Source organism: Lepisma saccharinum, chromosome 9 (assembly GCF_977018435.1).
Source record: "Lepisma saccharinum chromosome 9, izLepSacc3.1, whole genome shotgun sequence".
Classification (NCBI taxonomy): domain Eukaryota; kingdom Metazoa; phylum Arthropoda; class Insecta; order Zygentoma; family Lepismatidae; genus Lepisma; species Lepisma saccharinum.
In genome coordinates, this window is record NC_139237.1 from 1614068 (window position 1) to 1634543 (window position 20476).

Here is a 20476-nt window from a genome sequence, read left to right on the forward strand (position 1 = left end):
ACATCCAGCCACTGTCGCACGCACAGGCAGAAGTATGGATGGGCGTCATCAACAATCATTAGATCGAGCCATTTTTCCTGCCCCAAATCTTAAATGACATCACTTATGAACATTTTTTGAGCAATGGGATGGCAATGTTATTGGAGGATGTGCCTCTAGCTACAAGACGTGACATGATTTACCAGCATGATGGCTGCCCAGCTCTATCCCCCGATAGATTTGACGCCTTGCGACTTTTACATTTAGAGCCACATGACAAGACACCGGTAAACTCGCAAGAAGAGCTCAGGGAGAGGATCTTAACAGCTGGTCAACACATCAAGGACACCATCACATCACGAGTTAAGAGACCTAATGTCCGTAGAAACTTGCGTGCCTGCATTCGTAACGGAGGTGCCCACTTTGAGCAAGACGTGTAATGTTCTTTAATTGTATTGTTCATTGATTCCATTCAACTGAAGATGAATGAAGTATTATTTCTTGTACACAAATGTGAATGTTAGCAACATTTGTACCTTGTTGGATAGCAGATAACACAAGGAAGTAATTTAAGTAATTTGTACGCTTCGTGTCATACCATTTTTGTTATTAATACGTTGCCAAATAAACTAAGAGTGCATTTTTTTATCATCACTTGTAAGTTTAGACCCACCCGTTACTTACATGTGATTGTTATTTGGGAAAAACTTTTTTTTTCAACAAATCACTTATTTGTTAGCTATCAGAAAACGCTGAAACAAGTTCCATACAATGAGCAGTTTTTTCTCCATTCATCTTTTTATGTGGAAAATTGTCATTTTTTTAAAAAAACAATTGAAATTCGATTATCTCGAAAACTACTAATTTTCGGACGGGGTATCATATGGTCAAATTTATTGCAAATTGTCTCTACTTTAACCCCTTTCAGGGAATACATCTAATTACCAGTCACCCTGTATATATATTTTTTAAAAAAGAGAAATACAGCCGGGTCATCTGCGGTTACGTAGAGTATACGCCGCTGATGTGTGTGTGTGTGTGTGTGTATATATATATATATATATATATATATATATATATATATATAAAGAGACATATAAAATTGTTTATTTTGTCCTTTCGCCTGCAAGTCAATACCCATTCGTAAGAAAATTATTATTCTTTAACAGGAAACCGAAAATACTTGATATCGTTCCTTTCGTCTTTTTGTAATGATTGCTACAGCCGTAAATAGCACAGTTAGGTATATTTTCTTTCGCAATGCACTTAGATTCTTCTCACTAGAAGTGAAACGAAGACAACAAAAAAAGAAACACTCAGTTCAATGGTCTACAGAAAAGAACAAACCCGGAAACTCCACTTGTCACCCTCTAAATAGCACCCCCTCTCCTGGCTGTGGTCACTATGTTGACGTCAGAGCCCTGACGTATGGCTGAGAGCCATGCGCGTGCATCCACCATGTGGCATAGCTATTTGTAAAAAAAAAAAAATTCTCGCGCCCCGTATGAGCAGGGCTTCCATCTCTTCACTAGCAAATACTCTCTGAACAAACACATTCATTTGTTCAAGGACAAAATCAAATTTTTTACAAATTTTAAAAATCGTCGATGTTATTTTTGTAGTCTTTTGTAGGTTCACATTTAAATATTTCATAGCTCGAGGGGGACATGGTCCCCGTGGCCCCCACCCTGGGTACGAACCTGTATGTATATATGTGTGTGTGGGGGGGGGGGAGAGATTGATTGGTGGATTTAAGAACTTGCGATTTTTCTTATAGGGAGGTTGGCAACGCTGGTCATTTGGCGAGGTTACTACAGACTTGTGCGATAAGAGACCTGTCCTGTGGTTTTTTTTAGTCTACCTTGTTTCACTTCACTTATGCAAACTTGTGTTGTGACGTTAGATGAATACCATTGTGTATGGGAATGCCTACGAGTTTAGGTTGGGTCTGTTACATTTGGTTCTGTTAGCATAAATACACTGTAAGATTATTATTTCTGCTAATATAACTAAACCTAGCTAGAACTTGCTCATTTAGCCTAAAATTAGAAAGCATTCTCTCGTGACGTCAGAACACAAGGTTGCTCAAGTGTTGTGCAATAAGTTAGACCAGAAGGAGAATGAATTATGAAAACGTGTGTAACAGTAATGTAATGTTAAAAATCACCTTTGAAATGTAGGTCTGCGCTCTTGTAAAAAAAAATGAGTCCAACATTTTCAAGACAATTTCAAGAGATTGGGGAAGATTATCAAAGTTTATGCAGGCTGTGTTTGAAAAATACAATTCTGAAGATTGACATGTATAATGAAGAGGGATTGCAAAGAAATATTCCAGGAAAGATGTTAACCTGTCTCTCGCTCATTGTAAGTAATATTGTCATTAATTTTTTGTATGTAATTACAACACCTCTCACTCGTTTATTTCATCACTTTACATTTGTACTTACCTATTGTGCATTGCGAAACATTCTTTAAGGTGAAATAATGCTTTTCTGACGTTTTGTGACGAAAATAATGTCAAGAATAGCTCCACGAACCATTCACGATAACCCCCAAAACCATTTATAAATAGCTCCACGAACCATTCACGGCAAGGTTAGGTTAGGTTCGGCAAACATAGTGGTTGTAGTAATATCGTGAAAAACACATGATTTTCCCCTCCAGCAGATTCTACGATGACAGAAAATGGTAACACTTTACTATACCGGAGACGGATTTCTTCAAATTTACAGGAGAAAGTACTTACGCAAATCATTTTCTGTAGCGTTGTTGATGTTCGGGAATGTAGTTTTGATCCATTTTAATGCGAATGCATGTGGTTTTCTACGAAAATCTATTTCCAACGCGCTATTGCTACTGCCGCCATTTACTTTCTGCACGAGAGCACAATACGCGCTATTGCTGCTGCTACAAAATGATGTGTCGAGGATGCGTCGTGAAGTTGTTACCGGGTGTGGAAGATGCCGTGGAATTTGTAATTCCGATGTCCGTATATGCTAAATTGAACGAAAGGAGTGCTAATGGAACCTAACCTAGTAGGCATACCTCGTCCCCGTGATGGTTCGTGGGGCTATCGTATGTAAGAAATAGACATTATTTTCGTTAGAAATCCATTATTTCACCTAAAGAAATGTTCTGCAACACAGAATAGTACGTTATCAATGTAAAAAATTGCGAAATAAATCATTGATAGGTGTCTCCGGTATAGTAAAGTAGTACCGAAAGTACTTACCATAATAAGTTCCTGTAGCATTGTCTAACATCGGGAAGGTGTTTTGTGTGATGTGAGAATGTATCATAACGGAAATTCATGTTCTTCGTTGAAAATTCATGCTCCGACGGACAATAGCCTTTGGCGCATACACCTTTGTACATCATGATGCGTCGTGATTGTGTTTTGTTAATGTTCATTGGTATCCAGTGTTTCGAACTGTCTGTGTTTGTAACAAAAGTTGGAAACATGACGTGTTGTGGATGCGTGGTGAAATTTGTACTGGGTGTGGAAGATCCATTGTATTTTCTAATTTTGTTGAACACGTGATCGTGAAGAAAGGAAAGGAATGTCGAAAATGTGGCAGTGAATGTAAGTTACTCGTTAGAAGGAATGGGCTGTGTGTATATGCCTAATATGATGTGATGTGGATGCGTGCTGAAATTCAGGTAAGTTTTCCGTATCCTGGAAACGGATTTATTCAAATTTAAAAGTTTGGGGCTCATTTGGGGTCACGTGACTCCGGCCAATTACTAACATGCCTTTCACAGGGACTATAGAGAAAGCCAGGTAGCCGGAGCGGAGGCGGGACCGCAGTAGCGGTAGGGGGCGGTAGGTCAATTACCCCAGGGGCGGTGCCCGGAATCTCTGGGAAATTTGGACTGAAAAATTTCAAACTGAAATAATTTTTTACATTAAATTTCCCACCAATTCCGGGATGGAAAGCCCCAAAAACGGCTAGACTCTATTTTACGTCCTTATTGCCTTTTGGTGTGCTTTGCTTGTGTGTTCTGTGTTGTGATTGCTTCTTTGCGTTCGCGGTGCATGTGTATGATCACAGATCACAATGGCTTACATCTGAATGGATGGTTTCTGGAACAGGAAGCGCTTGGAAATTACTTTCGGGCATAGATAATTTAAATCATCGTTCAAAACCGTGCTTGCAGACAGCCAGCATCTTTCGGTGTAAGTACCTTTTTCTTTTTACACTTTCTGTTCACTATAGCCCCACAAACCATTCACGGGGAAGAGGTATGCCTATGAGGTTAGGTTAGGTTCCATTAGCACTCATTTTACCCCTAAATATGTGCTTCATCATCATAAAATTTCCTCAGTACGTTCAACTATGTATATCCGGACAACATCTGTTGTTATCGATTTCCTCCTCCGGGTAATTTTTCCTCGCCTTGGGATTAATGTTGTTGAATTCCTTATACAATAACCTTTCCAACGATATATATGACACATATTCCTTAGGAAAAGGATGTAAAGTAGAGTCTTACCCAAAAACCATTCATGGATAGCGCCACGAAACATTACAATTTCCTTCGTAAAAAAATGTGAAAAAGTTTTTTAAAAAAATTACATCAGATGAGCTTTGTTCATGGGTTCTGAAGGTTGAAACACTGCATAACGAATGAAAATGGACAAAAGACAATCACCGAGGCATGATTATGTAGGAAGGTGTATGCGCCATATTGTGTCTGAGGCAAGCGAAAAGGCTATGAGAAAGAAGTACTCGTAATGTGAAACATTGCAATTACTTGGATCAAAAGATGTCAATACATGTTATTGAATGTTCCGCGAAGCAGATAGGTAAGTACGAATGTCAAAAATTGACGAAACTAAGAACTTATAGGTGTTTGAACTATAGTAAATTTTTACCCAATTGGCATTGCTTTCATGTGCTTGCCCTATGACAACCGGATGCTGCGTACATTTGATGACGTAAGCCCCTGTTAGTGTTTCAACCCCCCCTTTTTTACTATGCTTGCCTAATGTAACCTAACCTTATCAAAAATGGTTTGTGGGGCTATCCGTGAATGGTTCGTGGGGCTATCAGTGAATGGTTCGTGGGGCTATCGGTCAGCTACCGTGAATAATGGTTCGTGGGGCTATCTGTGAATGGTTCGTGGGGCTATCCATGAATGGTTTGTGGGGATATTCCGTGTATGGTTCGTTGGTCTATCCGTCAGCTACCCGTGCATAATGTATAATTTCCACAGGTGACGAACACGATAGTAGGTATTTTTCGGTGAAGAACGTTGAAACACTGCATCCTTACAACATGAATCAAGATGTGCCCGCCATATTGTGTGTTCCAGAAGCAAAGAAAGGAATAAAAAAAAAGCACAGAATGTGAAAAATTGCGTTTGTTATCGTGTAAAAAGCATAATGGCACCTTGAACTATGTTCCGCAATACACAATTGATAAGTACGAACCATGTGAAACACAAAATATGCAATTTTAATGTGTCTCCGATCTATGAAACTGTTGCTGATATTACAAGCATAAAACACAAGTTTTTCATTGACGTTTCAGGAGAACACACGCTCCCTTCATCAGACATTTATTTTTAGTTTGACTAAAGATCAGTGGCATAGTCCCCACTCCCGCAATGCGAGGGGCCCCCACTATGTTCTCCCTCTGTGCTCTTGAAATTTTTTATAATCCCAGAAATTCAACATATATTGTCGCTTATTTTTTAAAAAAATGTATTTAGGAAACAAACATATCATATGACGATGTCTGTGGTAATAAATAGTGGCGTATTGTCTCGGCCAGAGAGGCCCAGTCAACTTGACATATGGATCTCTTCCAAAGTGCAGAATTATCTTACTTGCTCATAGATGGTAATTGATAGGAAAATTCTCCCATCTCATACCTTTATAGCTACGCAGTTTGTTGTAAACATAGAGTAATGTAGTACAGTTATGAATCCAGTATAAGGATTCCGTTGCTGAACCTGTCAATACTTTATTCTCACACAATACCTAACAAACAAATTTAATAAGTGTCCATCCTGAAATCTCCACCCTCTATTTCGGTAGTGATTTTTTTTTTTTAGGAAGATTGTGTGTTGCAAATTGTTAAAAACAAACTTCTGGAGCACGGAAACAAATATTTACGAGTGTACAGCCGTTTGTAGATACAGCTGTGAGGTGGAAGTCTGCTTGTGGCCATGTCAGTTTCGTAGCAGCCAAACGCACCCGTACCGATGGATATGTAACAGTCGCTTTTTCATGCCAAAACCATAAAAATTGCCCACAGATTCCAGGCTCCGGGGGTAATTGATTTACCGCCCACTACCACTGCCCCACCTCCGCTATGCCCTGGCTACCTGCCTTTTTCTTAGAACCTGCCCAACACTATTTTTCGACAATTCACTCAAAAAAAAAGAAAAAATCACAATCCACAAGTCATTCAAAAGAAGAAAAAGAAAATGTGTAGACCTGCACCTGTGACATGAATCCATGATGGAAGCCCTGAAAAACCGTAATGACTTTACTTAGGTAAGGAATTTTAGTATTACAAGAATGTAAGTTTCGTAGCACGTAGATCTCTAAAAATTTCCTTCTGCGCTAGTTAGAAACACCCTTTCTTAGACGAAACTTCATTTTGGACGAAAAGATTTGAAATTGATAGAAATTAAGGGAGGAAGATTTTCAGGACTGAGCCAAATTTAATAATGACCTTTTTCTTTTTTAACAGTAATATTAGTTTTACACGTGATATTTAAAATGTAACTTCCCACCAATTATTTTCAAGGGGGCCCCAAGCTTCAATATGAAATTGAAATTTGATCTGGGATAAAATTCCCACATTGTCCACACCTGTTACGTTTTACTTCAAAGGGGGCCCAAACACTCCAGAGGTGGGAGCCCAGAGGCATTAATCCCTTTGCCCTTAGGTCCAGTAGCTCCTTTTACGCCTCACAGGGTATACAGCATATTCAGTGCTGAAAATTCCTAGCTGCGAATTTGCTTGTTTGAGTTAAGAGAGAGAAGGGAGGATCAACATGAAGACAATGCAGTAGGTGGAGGAGGATGCTTATGCAAATTATCCTATGTAGCTGCAGGGATGCTTTATGATTTTCTTAGCTGGAGGGATAGCATCCCCATGCGTCCCTTACACCCCCACCCCTTTTCACACTTTCTTCAAGCACTAATGATCTATTAACATAATGGTTCTTGTCTCATGAAAAAGTTTTTAAGAAATATCGGTGGTCTATGGAAAATATATGGCATTGTTAAAATTGTGAATAGTAATACTGAGGTCCACTAATACCAAAATTAAACACAGTGCACGTGTGGCAACAACCCTTTGGGGGGGGGGAGGGGTCCAGTCCATCCAATCTGCATTTCATTGAGTGGCACATTTTCAGTTAATTAGAGTCCCATCACCACTTTATTATCTATCTCTCAAGACTAGAGTCCGCTGCCATTTCTTCGTAGCAGATTGCAATTGACCTTATGATGTTAGGTCCCCATTGACTATCTAGAGGTCCGGTTCAACCCCCATATCTGAAATTATAAGTTTGCTTGAGTATATAACTCAGTATTAGAAGCATAATGCTCGGCTCTTACATTGAATCTTGGCCTGGTGCAGCCAGGGGATGACTTTTGGGGCTGAAAGAGCATAGACTTCAAAGTCCAAAAAAGGAGTGTTTACTATCCTTTAAACAATCTCCCCCAAACAGTATTTTTTTAAAATATATGTCTATTGTATGTAACCTAATTTTAAAAAAAAATGTTTTGAAGAAAATATTTGGCTGTCCCCCCCTCCCCTTCTAAAAATCCTGGCCGTGCCAGTGCATTGAAGTAAGAGAATATATTTCTAATTTCTTCTTCCAGTTATGTTGGGAAAATGGCCGCCCCAGGAGAACAAAGAGCAGGAAATTGTTTTCAACATTGGTTTTGATATCTAGAAACATGTATAACCTTATGTACTAAAAATATTTTTTTTCTAAAATGGCATGCAACCAATTTTGAAATGTGGTAGCACTTTAGATATCAGTCACTTCTGTATGTCACTTCACTTGTGACTAGAGTTGCAAAAAAGCTGTCTTTTTTTGAAGGGATGGTTTTCTTTCGATAAAAAAATCCTTTTTTGGAAAGAAACCGGAAATTGTGGCTTTTTACCAATTACAGCTAATCTATTTCACTTGAAGTTACTGTTATGAGTTTACAGGTTTGTAGTGACATATTTTTACAACTAGCTAAAATAAATTTACATGATATAGCAGTCAAGAGACAGATATTGGCCAATCCCAGTGGACACACATTGTATAGTGGTTCAGATACAATTTTAACCCTAGCTTACCGGGGAGGGCCTTGCAGGCCCAAAAACCTCTATTAGTTATATTTTACAACTGTTTCAAAATAAATTACATTCATTTCCTAGGATGTTCCCAATATTTCTTTATTACTTTTGTGTATAAAAACATAAATGTAATGTAATTAGGAGGCAAAATGCACTTGGTGAGTAAATCAGGTGCCATCTTTGAGTGTCTCATTCGAGACATTCATGTCAGTGACAGTGTACAATTGGTTGGTTATGATGGTAATTATTGTAATTATCATATTTAATTAACAACTGCACTTCTGCAAACTAAAAAAAACATTAATAAAAATTATTGTGGATTTTGTGAGTTTTAGTGAATGATAAAATATGTGAAACACTCATGAAATAATTGGTTATTATTTTTTATTAATGATAGTAATTATTGTAATTATTATAATTAATAAATAACTGCACATATATAATCAGTAAAGAAAGCAGTGATTCAATTATAAAGTGGTTTCTTGGAATTTAGTGATAAAACAAAGTGTGGCCTGTGAGCCGCCCCCCGGTATGCAGTGGCGAAGCATGACATTTTTACGTCGTCATCAGAAGACTTGCCAAACATCAGAGTCAATCTTTCAACCTGGGCGGAGGGGGGGAGGGATTACTATATTGATAATGATGATAACAGTGTTCGTACATGATATGTGAAGTAGAGATGGCTGAATCCAGTAGCGGCTCGTGCCTAAAATAACAGGTGAAGAAGTACATTTATAGGCAATGAAAAACAAATAGTAAGTATCAGTGGGCCCCCACAATTTAAAACTTCTTTTTTGTCTTCATCCGTCCATCTGGAAAATGGTGTCTGCAACAAATTACACACTAAGTCATTTAGTGGGTTCATTGTACAAACCACAGCTCAACACATGAACACAACAGACGATAGGAAACGCGAAACACACACGCGGAACAAGATCTCGCGAGAACGTAACGATTTTGCCACAACCACTGGATGCAATGTTTTCTGTCGATGAGAGAACTGCTGCACCTAGATGGCGACACCCGTTCAATTCCAATGCTAGGTGACGTCAGCGTTGCCATGACAACCGGCTAAAGTTCTCCGCAACCTGGCACCGTCTGCTCTTGGTTTGTTTATGCTACGACGAACTCTTCACGTGCGCGCTGAGCGGCGTATTATTAGAGTATTATCGTGTGCGTTCTGCTGGGAAATAGTTTAATTTAACAAGCAAATGAAAAATGTCAATATTAATTTGAAAATTAGGTGAAAACATCTGCACTTGTTGCACTTGGCCAGCCGCCACTGGCTGAATCTTTTTTTTTTCTATGGATTATATGATTGTAAAATAAGGAAGACAAAACTTTCTTAATAAATTATACCCGAAAAACTGTTAAATCTCTCTCTCCGAAATTCGGATTGCCTCTGAAATCTGGGTAGTAAAATTTCCGAATAGAGATTTTAAATTTTCTGGAATCCTCATATTTTTGGCCATCCCTGGTGTGGAAGTAAGATTGTTAGGAAAAAGGTTCTGTCTGAATAAGTATGTCTGTCACCTCGAGAACAAAAATCTTTATCATTCTTGTCATTTGTAAGCATAGTAAACACAAAACAACAGGAAGTATTCATGTTTTGTAAAGCAAGAACATTTTTTTCTGAAATCGATTTTTGAACTGCAGGATCCAAAAATATTAAAAGGAGAAATACTATGAGGGAAATACAATGGATCCAGAACAGCTTTTATTTTTTCAGTTCTTTCTAGCACTAACCATGGGGATTTTTTTTTTCTATGCACCTTTACTTTCATATATTCTGTGTAAGTTGCGTTCCAATGCTCTTCAATATGTGTCTTTCTCTTAAAAACAAGAGCGTTGCATCCTTTACAGTGCTGGAAATTCTGAGAAGTATCATCTTGATGACATCCCAAAAAACCTGCCGTGTTTGTAAACAAGGATCTGGAAAAAAAAAAGGTCTCTTATGGCCAGACTTTCAAGAGCGTGGGGAAAAGCGGCCGAAGGACCTTGAATTCGCAGACCTGCTGCGATGACCTGGCCCTCCTGACACCATTGCACTCAACCGAAAATGTAGCGGGCTGGTTGGGCACACTCACAGGGGGGGTAGAACTGGGTTGTCCTTTCGATGCGCTAAACATAGCGAATCTCTGGGGTATTTCTAGCTGTTTTGTGATGTCGCTCGACTAATTTTGCTGAAATATGTGAATATTCTGTTTTTTTTTTTTTTTTTTTACTTCTTCTCTAAAATATTTAAAAAGCAATATTTTTATTATTTAGCTTTTTCATCGCCGCATCTCCCGATGTAAGTTTTTCATACATCTGACCATGAAATTGACTTAAAACAGGGTTTTGCGTGTTTGTGTGTCAATTTAAATGTTGATGTCATAAAATATAAAACAAATGTTAGTATCAAAATATTCGATGTTTCGGGACAATTAAAAATCTTTACTGTTCACAACACACATGCAGAAGTATATGTATTACGTGAATGTGTGTATATATCCTGTTTAACAGAACTTTGAGATGGAAGCGACACGTGGCTCTTGGAAACCAACCCTTAGAAGTAAATGCAACCTTTTTAACCGAAGCAAGTGTCACTTGTCACTTGGCCTGTACCCTTTTCTTAGGGAACTTTCAGACTGAAACAACAAGTTCATAGTTTAGGAGAGGATTGGTGGTGAAATTGCAAAGATACATTTTGCCATAAATGTAAATCTTTTGAGTTGCAATTTTTAAGAGTTACAAGATAACTTAATGGATTGGAGTCATATTGTATTTGAGAAAAGTTTGTCACCATGTTTAAAGATGGGGGACGACAGACTGATTTAACATGTTTTGCGAGAGCTTTAAGTTATACAAATATTTGAGGTTAAATTTTTGTCGATTAAGAAAACCAAGTCTCTGCTACGTTAGGACATTACTTGAGCTTGAAGTTTTTAATAAAAACTGTAATATAGCGTGTGTGGTTTAGGAAGGGTGGGGGAAAGTCACAAATTTTGAGACTATGATATCTGTAGCAAATTTAGAGTTCTTAAGCTGAAATTCATGTCTTAACTAGGTGCACCCAGGGAATGATTTTATTTTGCATTTGCATTTGTTGAAAGCATTTCAAGATGGTGGATGAAAAAATGATTTTTCATATTCAGAGGTAGCTCCAAATTCTGATGCCACTTTCAAATATCTGCCTAAAGTACATTTTTGGACATTAAGAAAAGAGACTAAAATATTTTAGGGCATTTCTTAAGGTATAGCTTGACAATATTTTTTTAAAAAATATAGTGCATGTATATGTTGGGGGCCAAATTGGGGTCACTGATGTTTTGACCATGGCAACTGATATTTTCATAGCAACCAGATATTTCGGAGGATAGATACGGTATTCCATTTGGATGAAATCAGGCAAGACAATTAAATATGTCAGCCTTATAATTTTTGCATGGTTAATACACGGAGGGGATATTTAAGCTTGAAACATCTAGAAAAATAATGGGAAGACATACTATACTGATATACTGTGAACAAACTGCATTTGAAGCAGATTTAAAAGTGTGTGTGCAGCTATTGTGTGTTGTATAGTAGATAGAGGTACAAGTAGCATCGTGCCATGAAGGCACATTGAGGGGATATGGATAGGGGTAGGACCCCACCAGCATCAGTGCCAAGATTAATCATCTAGGGGTGCTGAGGGGGTGCGGAATGAAATTTAGGGGGTGCAAAGTTGAAAAATAAAGGAAAAATCAAACAAGCATGTATGCTTTAGCCACTACATCAAATTCTATGAAAATATACCAATGACTGGATTCATTTTTGCTTGCTTGCACAAAGAAATAAATGTGGCTCCCCTTTCAGATTAGTATCAACGGCTTGCCTGTAGTATACAATAATAATGGTCTCTCTTCAATACTTAATATTATATGCCCATGATGACATGGTTTTCATAAGTCATAACCAGATGACACTGCAACACAGGAAAAACGGATTTGGTTGAATTAACAAAACACGTTTGTTTAAGTTAGTTGGTACATATAAATAATAAACATCATACCATTTATGAAAGTTGGTAATTTTGAACAAATTCTTTGGTAACTACAAGGACATGTGCTCCATTACTAAAGAGCATTGAGATTGATTTTCTTTATTTTATTTAACTCGTCTGCAACTTTTAACTAATTTGGGAAGATTGGGATGAGTGATGATGTGATGAAATTGGTGAATGGATACTCAAAAATCTATGCCCAGGCCAAGATTTGAACCTGGGCGTTGTAGCATGATTTGCTAACCAGTCTGCCACAGGGACTGGCCTTGACCCTTGTTTGAACAAGTTTGGTTGCAAGAAAATATTTTTGGTTATTCCAAACTTTCCTGTTGTGAAGAGTAAACAGTATTTTCTATTGAAAGTTGGTTTTGCTTTGCACCTCGCTGGTGCCACTCCTGGGCCCTACATATTATCGATCTCGGCCATTTTGGAGGTGATGTGATCACAACCACGCTCTGGCTGCCTTTACCCCCCAGGACCCATTGATTTGAGGCTGGGTGAGTCCCAGTGCTGCTTTATACAGGGACAAGACAGGAAAAATTCCCACTTTAGATCACTCACTCCGAGAATCGAACCCGGGTGTCCTGCATGGCAGCAGACTTTTTTTAAAATTTTTAATAGGCCTAAAAGTATTACCCCTAAGCAGTAGTATTCACCATTTTCTCTGTATTTTCTCAATTTTCACAGACATCAATTTTCTTTATTTTCTCTGTATTCTCATTAGGACAAACACAAACATCCATGTCCGAATCAGGATTCGAACAAGTTTGGTTGCAAGAAAATATGCTAACCCCTCTGCCATGAAGGTTGATTAATCCACCACAGCTTTCAACCATTACTATAGTATTGCAATGCACAACCATGGAAACTGATCAACTGTTACGCCATCCAGGAAGAGTAGAATCAAACTGTAGGTCAAATATTTTAGAACATAGCATTTTAGTTAATTTAATAATTTGTACCGCACTGTGGCTGAGTGGGCTTTGGCTACGGGATGCATGCAGGTTCGAGTCTCCTGGGGAAGCATAACAGATTTTCTCCTGAGATTTCAGTCTGTATGAGACTGGTGAACACTCACTATCATGATTAAATTGAGGAGCTATGAATGAGTAGTGTAACGCGGTCACGAAAACCTACAACAATGACTGGGGGTTTGTCGTGCTGACCACACTTCACCCCCATAACTGCCACCTCAGAGTAGGATCAGATGGGAGTGCGGCTACTCACCGGGAATTCTTTGAATTCTGGGAATTATGCGTGAATTGTTGGCTTTGGAAATTGTGGGTGAATGTTTCTCCATAGTTGTGAAAAATTACAACTTTTATTTAATCCAAATCCCATTGAATGTATACATATTTATAAATACTCTCAATTTGTTCTACTTTGTTAGTGTCCTTTGCAGAACAATCTATCTCACAGACGGAAATTATTGCAAGATTAGGTAAATTTGAGTTTGAAATCCTTTTACAATTTTTCGTAGAATAGTATATTCCGTAACATTTGTGACTTGTGTTTGCAGATGTACCGTGCGTCCATTTCGATTTGCAGCCGAGAGATCGGGAGAAGCGTGGCAGGCGGCGCTGACGGAGAAGCCGACATTTGCGGCCTGTAATGCCCGCTTATTTTTATAGACATATGCAGACATTTATATAAATATTGCAAAATGATCACTAACCTGTGTTATAACATGCAAAAGTTCTTCTGTAATTCATCCAAGTTCTGCTCTTTTATACACAAATAAATACGCTATAGAAACGATGTTAAGAGCCACAGATAAAAAAGCATTTTAATCATGGTTTTGATCAGTAACGTCCTGCTTAAGTTTATATCCTTGAAAGAGTTTTGTGGCGATGGGAATCGTTTGGAGGTTTCGAATGTGCAACACTGTATCAGGATTACACTGCAGACGAAACCGATAAAAGTGAATGGTTTTCGTGAGCTTCCTCGCAATCCGAAATATCCGAGCTCAAGTTTTTTGTTCCTTCGCGACTAGATGAAGACAGAGTTGTAAATATAGTGGCGAGCAATGTAAACCAAGAGCGTGTTAATTTCGTACTGTGCGCAAGAGTGTTATTCTTGGTTACTTGCAGTTACTTGTTTGTGTTATTGTAGTGTGTATGTGTGACGTGTCAGTGAGACGATTGGAATGCCAGCCGCAAGATTCACGTTAGAACAAAGATTTTTTTATGTATGACACGTACCTACGTGAAAACAAACTCATGTCGAGACGTGTGTAGGTAATTTGTACAGAAATTCCCATGCGTTTCAACTCCACACAGAGATACGGTTAGACATCTTGTCCTTAAATTACGAGAAACTGTATCGTTAAATTTTAAAACACCTAAGCAAAAACGACGGATTCTAACCGAAGCAAAATTCGATGATATTGGTGCAGCGTTAGAACGTTCTCCAAACAAACCTCTACGCCGTGTTTCACAAGAGGTGGGCGTGTCAAAATCATCGGCACATACAGTCACTGAGCTACTAAAATTAAAACCATACTCTTATAACACAGGTTAGTGCTCGTTTTGCAATATTTATATAAATGTCTGCATATGTCCATAAAAATAAGCGGGCATTTCAGGCCGCAAATGTCGGCATCTCCGTCAGTGCCGCCCGCCACACTTCTCCCGATCTCTCGGCTGCAGATCGAAATGGACGCACGGTATTTCGAGTCTTAGTATGTGAATTGGTAAATGTGGAATCCGCACCTTAAACTAAATATTTTAAATATATGTACTATTAGCTGATTACCCAGCATTGCCCAGGCATTTATTTATCCCAATGTTCTATTACACAGGAAAATAATGAATTCTAACTATAGTGTAAAATTTAAGTAATTTTATTTCATCCTGAATGTCACCAATTAGCTTAGCGACTCTGAAAACTATGGATTCGACACTAATGTAGGTCATTTTTCACCCCCACTCACCCCCATGCCGATAGGTGATGAACTTGGAGTTGAACGGCATTGGGAATGTCACTATTCATCTTAGCAATCCCGAAAACTATGGATTCCACACTAATATCGGTTGCAAAGAGAAAAGTGTAATATATCAAACACTGTATGAAACCAGTATTTTTTCTTGTTCTATTTTGTAGATAATTACTTGGTGTTATTTTTCTTACGGCATAGTTACAGATTGTATTTTAACCAACAGGTCACTGAAGATGACAGCCTACCAAAGTTTGTGTGTGAGACATGCATAGACAAACTGGAGAACTTCCAGGACTTCCGAGACATGTGCCACGAGTCAGAGACACTTCTTGCAAAGTATGTCTCAGTGGGTGAAAAATTTAACCAGAGCAAGCAACACTGCAAGGTAAGCACACTTGTGATGCATGTTAACATGTGCAGGAATAACACTATGTCAATTATCACTTGTAATGAGCTGCCTTGAAAGACTTAAGTTTGCCCACTTCGCCCACCGCTTGCTACGCCAAGGCACCTGTGACTACCAGAAATTGAAATATTTCCATGCGTAGTGAAATATAATGGTAGTTGGCAACACTGAAAGTAGTGCTTGAGTCTATCTGCAGGAACTACATCGAGTCCCATGTGACTTCTTAGTACTCGGGTAAAGAGAAAAACCTGACAGGTATCGAGGCCTGTGCACAGCTGTGACGTGAAGCTCGCTTGCGCAATGTCGAACACCAGGGCTTGACGTGTATGTTGCATATTATTGTAGGCACGCCTCCTTGCAGACGGGTTTCTTCCGGGTCTTGTGCAGGCCTTTTGTTGGTGTCCTCTACCATTGGCCCTCCAAGGATCCGAACGTGTTTGGCCTCCTGGAGCCGTCTGTAATTTGGCACCCCGGACATTCTCTCAGGTACCACATCGGACCTCCTCTCAAAGTCACATAGTGCACCCGTTTTTGTTTGACAATCAACGTGGGTGGAGAAAATGTAAATAAATAAATACCGTGCGTTCATTTCGATCTGCAGCCTAGCGATCGGGAGAAGCGTGGCGGGCGGCGCTGACGGAGATGCCGACATTTGCGGCCTGTAATGCCCGCTTATTTTTATAGACATATGCAGACATTTATATAAATATTGCAAAACGAGCACTAACCTGTGTTATAACACGCAAAAGTTCTTCTGTAATTCATCCAAGTTCTGCTCTTATATACACAAAAAAATACGCTTTAGAAACGATGTTAACAGCCACAGATAATAAAACATTTTAATCATAGTTTTGACCAGTAACGTCCTGCTTAAGTTTATATCCTTGAAAGAGTTTTGTGCCGATGGGGATCGTTTGGAGGTTTTGAATGTGCAACACTGTATCAAGATTACGCTGTAGAAGAAACCGTTAAAAGTCAATAGTGTTCGTGAGCTTCCTTGCAATCCGAAATATCCGAGCTCAAGTTTTTTGTTCCTTCGCGACTAGATGAAGACAGAGTTGTAAATATAGTGGCGAGCAATGTAAACCAAGAGCGTGTTAATTTCGTACTGTGCGCAAGAGTGTTATTCTTGGTTACTTGCAGTTACTTGTTTGTGTTATTGTAGTGTGTATGTGTGACGTGTCAGTGAGACGATTGGAATGCCAGCCGCAAGATTCACGTTAGAACAAAGATTTTTTTATGTATGACACGTACCTACGTGAAAACAAACTCATGTTGAGACGTGTGTAGGTAATTTGTACAGAAATTCCCATGCGTTTCAACTCCACACAGAGATACGGTTAGACATCTTGTCCTTAAATTACGAGAAACTGTATCGTTAAATTTTAAAACACCTAAGCAAAAACGACGGATTCTAACCGAAGCAAAATTCGATGATATTGGTGCAGCGTTAGAACGTTCTCCAAACAAACCTCTACGCCGTGTTTCACAAGAGGTGGGCGTGTCAAAATCATCGGCACATACAGTCACTCAGCTACTAAAATTAAAACCATACTCTTATAACACAGGTTAGTGCTCGTTTTGCAATATTTATATAAATGTCTGCATATGTCCATAAAAATAAGCGGGCATTTCAGGCCGCAAATGTCGGCATCTCCGTCAGTGCCGCCCGCCACGCTTCTCCCGATCTCTCGGCTGCAGATCGAAATGGACGCACGGTAAATGGATGCCATGGGCAAATACAAGCACATATTTCAAAACAACCATGGTCGTTTGTGGGTGGGAATCTGCTAAAAGAATTAACATAAATAACTGCATTCTGTAAGATTTCATTTTAACTATTTTTACCCATACCCTGGATTGGGTAATTTGGGTTCATGCCCAAACTCCCAAATTATTATCACATAGCACTTTAAAATATCTTGTGACATTTGGTATATCTTATTTTTTATGTGAACTTCTTTCTAAAGGATGCAAACAAAGGTTGCAAGACTTTTTAAGTGTTACAGTTACACAGAAAAAAAACAGTGGATTTTCTCTTGTCCTTTGGGATGATAGAAGAGAGAGGAAAGGGACAGTTATTAAAATAACACTCATCTGGCTGGTTCTCTTTATGTCTTGCTCTCCCTTATTCTCTATCATCAGCAATAAAAACAAGTCACTGCGGTATCGGCCTATAACATAATATACCAGGGTGGCAACAGACCTGTAAAACCTGGAAAATTCCGGGAATTTGAGGTGTCAAACAAAGTCAGGGAAATGTCATGGAATTTTGTCTTGATTGACCTTTTTTATTTTATTTTTTAAAGATATCATTATGGAACTCTGCATGGGAACAGGAAATGTTGTTGCTAAGTTTCGGCCTCAACTTTTAGGCCCCTATTATGCACAACACAACCATGGCGCCAGAAACCAGTGATGGCAGGAGGAAAGAGAGAGAAATTTCTGAAGGGGCAGAAAAATGTGTTAAGCCTCTAAATATTACGTGGAAAATGCATTGAATTATCATTTTTTCTTGTTCGTATGGGTGTAGCAAGGAGACAGAACTGTCACCAGATAGAGGGGATGGAAGCGGGTGGTGCCGTCCGATAGTTGTTGGACGTCGTAGTATGGCATTTTGTTGGACAAACTGAAGGAACATGGAAACAAATAGGCTCCATTGATACATACGATTTTGTCGAATATCGCCACCTGACAAGGTATCTCACTACAACATGCGACAGAAATTGCATGCATGGCACTCTTATGGAGTTGATTTTTGTTAGATGTCTTCGGACTGCAACATCCAACAGAAATCGCATGCTTAAACAAGAGCTTTAGACTGCAAATATGCTGCTGGAATTTTATTACTCTTCTGGCTCACTTCACCTTTTTTTAATGTAGCAGTGCTTAGAAAGGTTATCTTTCATCATCCTGACATATTACTGATTTCGCACAAGTTAATATACGTTTACAATGACATAGCACTATTCTTAGATATCAATAAGGATCCAACAAAACTGAATACATATTGAATACTATCACGAAAACGTGAAACATAAATCTGCATGGTGAACGTTATAAAAAATTGGCAAGTGCATGCTCCCAGCCTCAAATTTACTGCAACACTAGTATTGCAATTAAATTAACGCAAACTCTGTCCTGTCTGTTTAAACTGTGAGAGATTGTCATTAATCCTCACTGAGTGAAGTTAACCCATTACTGCCCACTGCCGACATTTGTCGACATAAAATTTAATAATTTAGTATAATTTTTTTCTCATGGGTTTTGTGATATTTGTTTACAACGATAACTTTCGTGGATGAGTTGGCAACTACTTCAGCGACTGCAGCAGAGTGACCTTCAGTTTCCCTCCACAGAGCTTGGGGAGTCATTGTTGTTCACACGTGTTTGCATCGTGCGCTATGGCTGCTAGCGATAGGTATGTTTTTTCGTATTATCCTAAATCTTATACACAAGGAAGATTTTGTGATTTCAATAGAGAAAGCACTGAATTTCTTAGATGATGAGGAGGAAAAGAGAAAATTACGAAGTCTCACACATGATGCTCTTGACGAACGGTTAAGTTTTGAATACAACAGAAGAAATAACAGAGGTCCAAAATACACGGAACGGGAGAAAGAGCATATAAGGTTGGGGAAAAAAGTTCATAGTTTCAAGATCTGGTTGAAAGAAAACGACATTTTCTTAATAAAATCGGACAAGGAAAATAAACCTGTCCTTATCCGAATTAAGGACTATAAAGAAAAAATGGAAGAATGTTTCAAAGTAAACAATTTCACAGAAACCTCTCGAAACCCTATAACTAAAATAATAAATGAGGTAAAGAAAGTAATTGAAAGCAGTATCACGATACCAAGAGAAATGAAGAAAAAACTCATTGTCAAGAATTCAACCCTGCCGATTGCCTTTGGACTACCAAAAACTCACAAACCGGGAACTCCAATACGACCCATCATTGCAACTTTCACACATCCTGCATACAAACTATCCAAATATTTAGTTGAAAGACTTGCTATAATTAAACAACAAACACCATTCAGTGTTAAAAATGCATTTGAAGTGAAACAGAAACTAAAAAATATTATTTGGAATAATGAGTATCGTATTGCAAGTTTTGATGTTGAAAATTTATATCCTAGTGTCCCAATAGAAGGTGCCACAGATGCATTACACAGATGGCTTATTGAGATGAAGGTTAACCCAGTAGAATCATGGGAAATGGTTCGATGGTTTACTGTATGTGCAAATTACAATTACTTTCTATTTGATGGCAAAATATATCAGCAAAGTAATGGTCTATCAATGGGAAACCCAGTATCCGGAATCATCTCCAGCATTTTCCTTCATTACATAGAATGTCCAATTGTTAATGCGATAGGTGCGGATATCAAACTCTACATCAGATATGTAGATGATGTGCTAATTATCGCTAAAAATGAGAACACCATCATGGACGTATTTAAATTATTAAATGAATCACATCGTCGCATAAAATTCACTTGCGAACCCATGAATAACAATGTAATTTCTTTCCTTGATCTGCAAATTAAGACAACTGACTCAACAATTCAAACATCAGTCCATAGGAAAAAATTAGCGGGGGAAAAATATATCCATGCCAAATCAGAACATTCGCGTATAACAATGGATAACATATTTTTAAATTTTTTCCTGAGAGCACAAAGACTATGTTCTAATGATGAGGATATCAAAAATGAAGAAGAAAGGCTCTTTAATATAGCAAAAGAAAATGGTTTTCACACTAACAGAATAAACCAAATCAAAAAACAAGTTGCAAGAAAACTAAA

At 38.4% G+C, this 20476-nt stretch overlaps 1 protein-coding gene across 2 annotated transcripts in view; it reads left to right on the forward strand.

Moving 5' to 3' along the window:
- Positions 1–2100: 2100 nt before the first annotated feature.
- LOC145991976 (uncharacterized) overlaps positions 2101–20476 on the forward strand; it is a 95873-nt gene continuing 77497 nt past the window's right edge. For both annotated transcript variants that reach the window (XM_083127969.1, XM_083127968.1), the window contains exons 1-2: positions 2101–2343; positions 15483–15644. In XM_083127969.1, coding sequence (XP_082984095.1) covers positions 2182–2343; positions 15483–15644 — 324 coding nt within the window. In that variant the 5' untranslated portion in view covers positions 2101–2181. The remainder of the gene's footprint in view (positions 2344–15482; positions 15645–20476) is intronic.